This window comes from Centroberyx affinis, unplaced genomic scaffold, assembly GCF_046629955.1.
Source record: "Centroberyx affinis isolate AG114_WGS23_722 - 3 ecotype Tasmania unplaced genomic scaffold, CSIRO-AGI_Caff_v1 ptg007785l_1, whole genome shotgun sequence".
Taxonomy (NCBI): domain Eukaryota; kingdom Metazoa; phylum Chordata; class Actinopteri; order Beryciformes; family Berycidae; genus Centroberyx; species Centroberyx affinis.
The window spans coordinates 604-12,319 of record NW_027283912.1 but is presented as its reverse complement, the minus strand read 5'-3'; the positions used below and the strand labels follow the sequence as shown (position 1 = coordinate 12,319).

Genomic DNA, 11,716 nt, shown 5'->3' with positions numbered 1-11,716 from the left:
CCCAGCATTAGCCCAGCATTAGCCCAGCATTAGCCCAGCATTAGCCCAGCGTTAGCTCAGCATTAGCCCAGCATTAGCCCAGCATTAGCCCAGCATTAGCTCAGCATTAGCCCAGCATTAGCCCAGCATTAGCCCAGCATTAGCCCAGCATTAGCCTGGCTTTAGTGCTTCCTAGCGTCTTATCTGGTAGAACCTAGTCCACGAACAAACTGTATGATGAACTGTTCTCTATAGAGGTTCTTCTGTCTGGAACATTTTCCCCACCAACATCACACAGATCAAAAACAGATTTTCTTTCAAAAAGTCACTAAAACAAAAATTGATGAATCTCAAATAGCTGTTACTGCGTTGTTGCTGTTTTGGAACCTTTTTGTTTGTTTTTATTTATTTTTTTGGTGCCGTGTGTTTGTGACAATTTTGCTTTTGTTTCCGTGATAGGTTACTGCTATTTATTGTTTTATGTGTAGAGTCATTTCATTTATTTTCGGATCTTTATATTTGGCTTATATGGCTTTTTCTTATTGATACTGTGTGATTTCAAATTGTCTTTTTATTGTTGTTGTTTTTGTGCTGACCCCAGGAAGACTAGCGACCACTTTGTGGAAGCTGATGGGGATCCAAATAAAGAATAAAGAATAAAGAATAAAGAATAAAGAATAAAGAATAAAGAATTGTTCAGAGTCAGTCTGGATTCACTAAAGTCTGAGTTCAGCCTCATGAGGATCTGAACACATTTAGTCTCTGGAGCTGTGAAGCTGCAGCTAGCTAGCTACCACAGCTTGTTCCCTCTGCAGGAGATGGAACATTCCAGCTAGCTAAAGGCATGCTGGGTAGTGTAGTTCAGTAACTCATTTTGTCTTTCATGTAAATAATACTGAATGGATTTTTGTAAAATTAAGGCAAGTGAGATGTGTTTACTCTGACTCCTCGTTAAGGTGATGACTCTCTCTCTCTCTCTCTCTCTCTCTCTCTCTCTCTCTCTCTCTCTTTCTCTCTCTCTCTAGAGCTTTGTTGCTGATGACTAAAAGTAATTTCCAGCCTCCCAAGTTGAAAGACAAGGTGAAATGGTGAGTATCTATCTATCTATCTATCTATCTATCTATCTATCTGTCTGTCTGTCTGTCTGTCTGTCTGTCTGTCAACAGACCAGCAACAGACCAGTACAGATCAATACAGACCAGTTCAGACCAGTTCAGACCGGTTCAGTCCAGTAAAGCAGATCTGTTTTTCTGATTCTCGCCTCCCAGCATAGAAACGGTGATGTAATATTGATGCATCCAATCAAACAGCTGCTGAAATATTAACAGCCAATCAGCAGGCCGATGGTAAAGGAACATTCCACCTGCTTCATCAATATTCACTTTGATTCCACACGCAGCTAAAAATAGCAGCAGCTGTTTGGTTTGGGTGGACTGGACCTTTACAGTCAATCCAATATGATCGCTTTTCCCAAATCAATAATAATAATAAAGTGCAGTTCTGTAGCTTTCATCTAAAAGCAGTTTGAGCTTTACAGAGAGACAGAAAAGGAAAAACTTGTAAAATATTTAAGGAGATAAAAAAAAAGAAAAACATGCAGAAAAATTGGTTGCAAAAACATACAACTGCTAAAAAAAAAAAGGATAAAACCTGAGAAACAACATGAGATTAAAAATGGGAAAATCCAAAACAAATGAGTTGAAAGTCTGGAGTCACACACTTTGTTAAGCACTTCTTTTATTTCATGATGGACAGAACGTTTTCGTCTGAAAACGTTCTGTCCATCATGAAATACACTGAACAAAAAAATAAACGCAACACTTTTGTTTTTGCTCCCATTTTTCATGAGTTGAAATAAAAGATCTAAGACTTTTCCTATGCACACAAAAGGCTTATTTCTCTCAAATTTTGTTCACAAATTTGTTTAAATCCATGTTAGTGAGCACTTCTCCTTTGCCAAGATAATCCATCCACCTGACAGGTGTGGCATATCAAGATGCTGATTAAATGCTGCTCACAATAAAAGGCTCTAAAATGTGCAGTTTTATCTTGAAAAAAGACATTTATTAGGCTCTGAACTATGGATCATGACTAGGGCTACAGATTTGCATTTTTTGAAAGCCAGTCAGTATCTGATGTGAGCACCGTTTGCCTCATGCAGGGCGACACATCTCCTTCACATAGAGTCGATCAGGTTGTTGATTGTGGCCTGTGGAGTGTTGGTCCACTGAGAACAAAATTTGAGAGAAATAAGCCTTTTGTGTGCATAGAAAAAGTCTTAGATCTTTTATTTCAACTCATGAAAAATGGGAGCAAAAACAAAAGTGTTGAGTTTATATTTTTGTTCAGTATAAGTGCTTAAAAGAATAATAATAAAATAAAATAAGAATAAAAGAAGTGCAGACTCCATTGATGTGATGTGATAATTGGACGCTGCACAGCGGCCGCGCTGCAGACCAACATGAACACATGAAAGCAGAAGACCAACAGAATGTGGGAAACGTCAAGCCAAAAATAATAAGATACAACGCGCTCAACTCACGATAATACCATGACAACTGGGTGCTGGATCCTTAAAGTAGTTGATAATGAAAAAGAAAAATTAGGACAGCACTCCAAATTGACTTTTTATTTGCCACACGGACGTTTCGGGCAAGACGGCCTTCTTCAGCCTGTGTATTGGCAATTTCACAATCCATAGACACGGGTGGGGTTAATTATAGATGTCTTCAAGCCAAGACAGAGGGTTTCTGACTTCTGTTCTGGAGACTGAGAAGTTCAGTGGTTCGCTGGGGAACCTGTCTGTCTGTCAGCCTGTCTGTCTCTCTGTCTGTCTGTACCTGTCTGTCTCTCTACCCTGTACCTGTCTGTCTGTTTCTCCACAGGAGCAGCAACTTCCAGCAGTTTGTGAAGATCGCTCTGACTAAAAACCCCAAGAAGAGACCTGCTGCTGACAAGCTGCTGCAGGTAGGAGGAGGAGGAGGAGGAGGAGGGGGGGGTGATGAGGATGAAGAGATTCATCAGAGTGTTCACCCTGTAGAGAAAAATATTGTACAAACATCATGCTACTGTGTGTTCTCTGTCAGAGTCCACAGAGTTTTATGAATGAACCCCAGAGTGTAAAATGAAAGTGAAGCAGGAGAAAATAAACTGAGAGAATCCTGATGGGAGTCACACACCTTTCCAAAATTAGATCCGCAGCACAAAGACACTAAATGATTGACAGCTGTGTTTTGTCCCTTCCCAGCACCCGTTCGTCTCCCAGCCGCTCAGTCGGACTCTGGCCATCGAGCTGCTGGACAAGGCCAGCAACCCGGACCAGAACTCCTTCGAAGACCATCTGGACGACGAGGAGGCGGAGCCGGAGGTACTGAACCAGAACCGCTTCATTCACCGAGTCGGGAACATCTAGGGCTGGGTGTGGAGAACCGGCTCCATGTTAGTCACGGTTCCTAATAGGGTTGGGTGATATGTTAAAATTTTCCAACCGGCCACCGTCAGCCCATCAACCGGCGATTGCCAATATATTTGCGCAGGTGTGTGTGCGGCGCTCAGGGGGCGGGGGGGGGGGGGGGGCAGTCCCCCACTCCCCACACGCCATCTTCAGCCAACAATCATGGAAGAGCTCGTTGCCAAAAAGAAAACAAAATCCCCGATTTAGGATTATTTTGGTTTCAAACCGGATGAAACTGGCGAGCCGAAGGAGCTAAATGAAGTAATTTGCTGTCTTTGCAAACGAGTCCAGACAGGCTGAACAGCTCCGACACGATCTGAAAGAGTCGGATGGCGTCAGATGAAGGAGCCTCCCTCCGCTCGCAGCCTCCAAATGAACAGACAGGACAGGATAACATATTATGCTGTTAAATGATCAGGGTGCACAACTGCACATACAGCTTTTGGTCTAGTTCTCAAATATGATTTATGAATTGACGTCGCTTTTCGGCACCAATCGATCGGACAGCGACCACTAAAGAGGCTTCACTGTCATTCAGTCGCTCACTGCTCTGTTCTGTGAAAGACTCGTGGGAAATCAGTGCAACAAGAACGTGCAAAATATGGCCCGACTCCAACTGCCAGTTCCTATTCGCGCACGCTTTGAATTGCGCTTTACAGGTTAATTATTTACCATTAAATTAGACCATTAAATTAGTAAAATAAAATGACAAAAATCGCCCAAAAAAATCAACCGGCGATAGCCAATATATTTGTCCTATCGCCCAACCCTAGTTCCTAATTCACTGGGATCAATAAGCGACCGCACTAACTAAGCATTTTGAACAGCTGGATGCTTTTCCAGTAGAGTCACGTACCGTACTCATGACTCATGTCAGTCCAAACACCGGTGAAGTTTGCAAGTTCATTTAACACACAGTGAGTTTGCTGGGTCCGGGTTCGCCAGCCTTCTTCAAAACAACAGAAGTCGCTGGAAACCGTTTCTTTAGAGTTCCCAAAGCCGCAAAAAAAGGACATAAAATTTCTCCATAGTGTTGTGAAGCCAAACAATTCCACTGTGGCTCCAAAGTCCAGTATTTACCTCAGTATCTGCTATATTTGCTAGACTTGTTCTGCACTGTGAGAACTATCTCTAAAGTAGCAAGCAGATGCTGCTTTCAAGTGCTGTCAGAAGTACTGTAATTATGGGAACAGTGCGCCTAAACGACTCAAAGTGGTAAATACAGTCACTGGCAAATATGCACCTGATGCATCTTCGGTTGGCAAGTTATCTCCAGAATCTGTATCCGTCCTCCGTCCTTTTGTTTTGGAGTCGTACGTCGGTCAGTCGTACACAGCAGGATTAGCCCGGCGCTAGCTGTCAGGAGACATAGAAGGGGTAAATAAAGAGAGAAAGAGGAAGCTAACGTGTCTGTGTCTTGCTGCCTGCCCAGGTGAGACGAACTAGTGATCGTCTGACACAAAGCATAGCATGTACTCTCAGTCTCTGTAGGCATGGCATGGCATATCGGCACCTCCACCACCAGTCACCAGTAATTAGCTAGTTTTTTAGTTAGCTAGTTAGCAAGTTAGCTAGTAGCCCGAGCCTCTGCACCCTGGGAAGCTGTTGGATTTGCTGCAGAAGTTCGTTCTTGTCTCCTTTGCAAAAACTCCTCAGCAGTTTAACCCTCTAGACCCCAGTAGAATTCTAGACTGTTGCTGCAGTTCACTGGGAATTCTCACTTAAATCAGCATTTTCTTGCTCCAGCGCCTCAACCCACACAGTAATAAGATCAGACAGTAATAGTCGACAAACAAATATGGAAAAAGTCGCCAAACTTATATGGATAAAAGTCGCCGCAACCCGGTCAGTCCTCCTACCGACTCTTCGGCGCACTGCCTCCCGGAAAACAGCGTCCGTCTGCGGTGGTGAGAGCAGGAAGGTCCCGCTGTTTAGTGAAGCTGATCTTCTGTCTTGTTTTATCGAGCAAAAACAAGTGATTTTGATCAAAAGACAAAAGACAACTCACAATGTCTTCATAACTTTCCACTACATACGGCGGGTCAGGTTCTGTCTCACAGCACAATCTGACAGCTTCCAGAAGGTTTTAAAAGCGTGACGCTTAGCCGGCTCAGATTTACTGGTGGAGGACGACTGAACCCAGGGAAAATTCAATTCAATTCAATTCAATTCAAATTTATTTGTATAGCACCGTCTCATACAAAAACAGTTCAAAGTGCTTTACATAAAAACAGAACAGCAGAAATGTGCAAATAAACAGAAACATCCATGCATACATACACATAAAAACACATATATCCTAAATACACGCATACAAACAAACATAAAGTACAAATACAGTGTGTTCATTTAAGAAAATGCTTTAGTTTGGTTTTAAAAGAACACAGTGTTTGGAGCAAGTCTAATATCAGTAGGCAAACTGTTCCATACTTTAGGTGCATAAATACTGAAAGCCATCTCACCAGACTTTGAAAGTGCTCTAGGCACATGGAGGAGATTTCCACCTTGTGACCGGAGAGATCTGCTGGGGTTATAAACTGACAGCATGTCTGAGATGTACTGTGGAGCCAGACCAGCAAGTGCTTTGTAAACCAACAGAAGGATTTTGAATTGTATTCTGAAAACAACAGGTAGCCAGTGAAGGTTCCGGAGGACTGGAGTTATATGGTCTGATCTTTTTGTCCTAGTAAGAACTTGTGCGGCTGAGTTCTGGATAAGTTGTAATCTATGGATTGTTTTGTTTGAAAGATCGATAAACAGAGAATTGCAATAATCCAGCCTGCTCATGACAAATGCATGCATGAGTTTCTCTGAGTCAGATTGGGAAAGAAAGAAAGCCTCTGATTCTGGAAATGTTTCTGAGTTGGAAAAAGGCAACCTTGGTAATGCTGTTGATATGATCCTTGAAGCTGAGTTCGCCATCCATGGTTACTCCTAGGTTTTTAATCTGGTCACTTGTTTTTAGTGATCTGGACTCCAGGTACTCGCAGACTGGCTGTCTCTGGGCTTTAGGACCCACAACCAAAATCTCAGTTTTCTTCCTGTTCAGCTGAAGGAAGTTTGCTGCCATCCAGTGGTTGATTTCTTCCAAGCAGCTGACTAGGGAGTTTATGGGTTGGAAGTCATCAGTGGATAGTGAGATGAGAAGCTGTGTGTCATCGGCATAATTATGGTAGCTGATGTTATGTTTGCTGATAATGTAACCAAGGGGAAACATATATAGGTTGAATAGGAGAGGACCCAGGATGGAGCCCTGCGGGACTCCACACAGTAATTTGTGTCTGCTGGAGTGGAAGTCCCCAAGTGTGAAATTGAAATTGCGATTTTGCAGGTAGGATTCAAACCTCTGGAGAACCGTGCCAGACAGACCCACCAGGTTCTTAGCCTTTCCAGCAGGATCCCATGATCCACTGTATCAAATGCAGAGCTTAGGTCTAGGAGTATTAGGACTGAGGTTTTTTTATTGTCTGTGTTGATCCTCATGTCATTAACAACTTTTAAAAGAGCAGTTTCTGTTCTATGTGGAAGCCAGACTAGAATTTGTCATAAATATTATTATTTGTGAGATAACAGTTTAGTTGCTGATATGCAACCTTCTGAATGATCTTACTCAGGAAGGTGAGGTTCGAGATTGGCCTATAGTTGCTAAGTGCATTTGGGTCCAGGTTATTCTTTTTTAGAAGTGGTCTAATAGCAGCAGTTTTCATGCAATGGGGAAAGATACCAGTCTGGAGTGAACAGTTTACTATTGACAGGATGTCATCTGTTAAAAAATTAAAAACAGATTTAAAAAAGGATGCTGGAAGTGGATCAAGGGGGCTGGTAGAGGACTCGAGTCGATTTATAGCATCAGTGAGATGTCTAGAGTCTACAGTGGAGAAATGCTTGAGACTGTTGGCACACAGTGGTGGAGGTATGTCGTAGTTAGCAGTGAAGTTAGTAATTGGGATATTGCCCCTGATGTTAAGAATTTTGTCGTTAAAAAATCATGCGAATTCATTGCATTTGGTGGTTCAGAAAGTATCAGAAGAAACAGCAGGGGAGGGGCTAATGAGTTTATCAGTGGTTGAGAAAAGGTGTTTTGAATCATTTTTGTGGGTGTCGATAAGAGAAGAATTCTTTTCCGGCCTGTTTCAAGCTTCTGTTGTAGTTCCTAAGGGTGTTTTTGAAGATGTCCCAGTCAACGTGCAGTTTTGATTTTCTCCACCTCCTCTCGGCTTTTCGGCAGTCTCTTTTGAGCTGCTTTATGATCTCAGCATTTCTCCACGGGGCTTTACATTTGCTAGAAATTTTTTTTTTTTTTTTTTTTTTTTTTTTTAGATCTTAGCGGTGCAGCATTATTGATACTGTCTAACAGAAGTGAATTAAAGCGATCTGCCAAGTCATCACAACTGCTGCTCTCAGATAAAGGCAGCAAGGAGGACTTTGCACTAAGAAAGTAAGTTAGAAAAGACTGCGGTGATGTTTCACAGAAATACCGTTTCTTGACACGTCTACTGGTGATAGCTCGATCAGCAGCTAAGAGAACACTGAAGGAAACACAGTAATGGTCCGACATCGTTGACAGCGCTTACTCTGATATCAGCACCCATGGAAATGACAAGGTCAAGTATGTGTCCGTGCTGATGAGGTGGCTCCTTAACATGTTGGGTCAAGTCAAACGACTGCAACAACTCATTAAAATAGACTGTGGTGGACGCTGTGGAATTATCGATGTGAATGTTGAAATCACCAGAAATAATTACTTTGGTGTAGTCAGTACAGATATTTGATAGCAGATCAGCGAAATCACTCATGAATTCAGAGTTGTATTTAGGTGGTCGGTACGTTATCAGAAGCAGGACTGACAAGTCACTCATATTCAAAGCTCTGCTCTCCAAGTGAGACCTGAAGACAGTTTAAAGAATCAGAGAAAATGGCTGCTACTCCCCCTCCTCATTTACCCTGCCTTGCAGAGTGCAGAAAGTTATAATTGGGGGGGTGATTATTAAATTATTTGTATCTAGCCATGTTTCAGTAATAAAAAGAGCATCAAGGTCATTATCCTCAATAAGTTTGCTGACCATAAATGACTTATTGGTCAGGGAACGGACATTCAATAAAGCAAAATTAAGAGCATGTGAGGAAGGCCTGGGCTGTGAGGTAGTATGACTGAGAATGATGGGGATGAGGTTATCCACATGAGCTTTAGAAATAACTCTGTATCAAACGTCTCAGTGTCACCAGATACATTTTCCGGTTCCGGTTCATCGATGACAACTTGAAGTATATATAAAACAAAGCTGATAACTTGATTTTCAGTTTTTTTAATGATTTCAAAATGACGGGCGCTCTTGGGCGCTATGGGGTGTAGAGGGTTAATATTCATACAAGAATGTCTGAAGTCTGAAGTCTGAAGAAATGTGTTTGTAAATGTTGTCGTCCGTTACGTTTCAGACAGTTGCTTTCCTCTCTGCAGCCTTAGTTACTTCAGCTTCTGGAAATGAGCAGAGTTCACTAGCTAACCCGCTAATATGCTAATTTTAGCATTTTGCTGCACTCCCGTAACAAAACAGCCCCGCCCCCAAGAGGGGGAGGAGCCAGCAGAGAGACGGCCCCCAACTGCTGTCGTTTCCTAAATATTGTTATTCTTTGTCTTCTTATTATTGTTTTTTTTTGTTTAGTTCCAGTAAATCTCTCCTCATCTGAACCTCTTTCAGTTCCTGATTGGCTGTCTCTCTCTGTAGCTCACTTCCTGTATCTCTCTTCCTCTTCCTACAGCTTCACTTCCTGACAGGTATCTGCTGCCGGCCGCTTCACACTGACGGGTTTGAGTTTGGTTTGAGTTTGGTTTGAGTTTGGTTTGAGTTTGGTTTGAGTTTGGTTTGAGTTTGAATTTGGTTTGTGTTTGGAGTTTGGTTTTACAGCATGATGAAACTGAGTCTGAGCGACAGCAGAGCAGCAGTTTGCCTGCAGTGCAGCGGACTGTCCCTTTAATATAAAAATCTCTTTCTGATGAAACTCTGGTGAAACTCTGGTGAAAGTGTGCAGAGGAAATGCTTTGGATTCAGATCAGCCCGTCACAGAGAGGCAGACAGCTGAACTCAGCCAGCGCCGCTTTTTCTCTTCCACTGCAGGTTAGAAATAAAGGAAGTGATATTATAGAAAATACAGTCATGAATGAAAACCGAATCTTGATGGAAACCTCAGACTCAGATCTGCAACATTTGAAAACAGCGACTCCAACACTCTGACAGAATGATTGACAGCAGAACATGAAACCAATTGTTGGTGTTTGGTTTCCTAAAGGAGATGGAGAGGATCCAGATGCTTCACATGTTGACTGATCAGCTGCAGGTGAAACGGGTTTAGAGCGTTTTGGAACTGAACTGAACTGAACTGAACTCTTCATTAGTCGTCTGTGATCCTTCTTCCCTCTAACAGACAGATTTCTGCTCAGTCTTTCCATTTATTGGGGCAAACAGAGGTGGGGACTCGAGTCACATGACCTGGACTCAAGTCTGACTCGAGTCACAGTTATAATTGCTTGAGACTTGACTTGATGCATGAGGAGAAGACTTGAGACTGGACTTGACTTGGGTTCTGGTGACTTGGGACTTGACTCTGACTTGTACTCTGATGACTTGAAAAGGTTTCTAAAGTCTTGACTTGAGATCTTGTGTTTGTGTAAATGACTTAGATTGAAAGTGATGAGATTTGTTCCAGCAGACGACTGAATTTAAATTCTGTTTTCTGAATTTGTATGGAATGATTGAATTTATTGAAGTTGAAACTGATTATAGAAATCAAACCCATGATGCTCTTACCAAGTTTTTATCCTATTAAAACATTGAAAAGTCCTAGATATTTAGTTTTCTTTAAGATATTAAATTGATACTGGACTCTTGATTTGTTCTGACTTGACTTGCTGTTCTACAATGAGACTTGAGACTTGACATTAATGACTTGGACTTGATTTGGTAATCTACATTTAGACTTGGGACTTGACTTGGGACTTGTGCCTCAAGACTTGAGACTGACCCGGGACTCGAGTGAAGCGGACTTGTCTGAAGTGTTTCTCAGGTTAAACTGATAAAAACCATCAGAAACTGAGTTCCTGCAGTAAAATGACTTGGATCCCGAACATGATCAATACTTCAGTACTGCATTGAAAAGTCCCAGATATTTAGTTTTCTTTAAGATATTAAATTGAGACTGACTTGGGACTCGAACAAAGGATTTCTTTCTTTCTTTTTCAAACTGCGCAGGTCAAAGGTCACCAGACGCAGAAACCTGGATGTTGGGTTTACAAACCCCACAGTCTGACTCGGCCAGGGTCGCGCTTACATTGTTTTAATCCCGTTATCTTCAGATCGGACTTAATTGCCTTGAGATAACAACTAAATGTTTTTTCCGGGCCAGACGGACGACTGTGCTGCCAAAGTGCAGAAAGCCTGAAGCAGAGCAGACAGCCGGGAGGAGAAATCAGGACCGATCAACACATTAATTTAATGAAGGAATGACACGGGCAGGAACTGCAGCAACAAGGAAGTCTCGATCCGGAGAAAACCGGTTTTTGTGATCCGACGATAATGAGAAAATAATAAATCCTGATTGCAGGAAAACAGAGTTGAAGTCGGTGATCTCTGTATAACCGGATTAACAAATTTAGGAGCAACCAGGCGCTCAGTGAGGAGCGACTGAGTGATGATTATGTTTTTTTAAGATTATTTTTTGGGCTTTTTGCCTATTTTGCGATAGTTTTACTGTAGAGAGATACAGGAAAGAGTGGGAGGGAGAGAGAGAGAGAGAGAGAGAGAGAGAGAGAGAGAGAGAGAGAGAGAGAGAGAGAGAGAGAGAGAGAGAGAGAGAGAGGAGAGAGAGAGAGAGAGAGAGAGAGAGAGAGAGAGAGAGAGAGAGAGAGAGAGAGAGAGAGAGAGAGAGAGAGAGAAGAGAGAGAGAGAGAGAGAGAGAGAGAGAGAGAGAGAGGTGTGTAAACTGGGTTAGCAGAAAAACCCTGTTACTTGGAAGTGTGTAAACATTGTAGTTGCAATATTGTTGTTCTGAATGTGAATGTGCTGTGTGCAGCAGTTAAATCATACAGCAGCTGCTCACACACACACACACACACACACACACACACACACACATAATGTCTGGGAGTATGAGCAGTGATTGCTCATACAGAAATGTAGACAAATATCAGCTGTTAATTTAATATCCTGATATACAGTGTGTGTGTGTGTGTGTGGTGTGTGTGTGTGTGTGTGTGTGTGTGTGTGTGTGTGTGTGTGTGTGTGTGTG

At 42.3% G+C, this 11,716-nt stretch overlaps 1 protein-coding gene across 2 annotated transcripts; it reads left to right on the top strand.

Annotated features, from left to right (window-relative positions):
• Positions 1-1,008: 1,008 nt before the first annotated feature.
• LOC139639824 (mitogen-activated protein kinase kinase kinase kinase 3-like) lies at positions 1,009-10,971 on the top strand. Of its 2 annotated transcripts, XM_071513975.1 has the most exons (5): positions 1,009-1,067; positions 2,865-2,946; positions 3,227-3,346; positions 9,194-9,209; positions 10,835-10,961. In XM_071513975.1, the coding sequence occupies exons 1-5, from the start codon at positions 1,018-1,020 to the stop codon at positions 10,933-10,935; spliced, it is 369 nt and encodes a 122-aa protein (XP_071370076.1). In that variant the 5' UTR covers positions 1,009-1,017; the 3' UTR covers positions 10,936-10,961. The 2 variants fall into 2 exon arrangements, with proteins under 2 accessions (XP_071370076.1, XP_071370077.1); XM_071513976.1 differs by lacking the exon at positions 9,194-9,209 and having other exon boundaries at positions 10,835-10,971.
• The last annotated feature ends 745 nt before the right edge of the window (positions 10,972-11,716 follow it).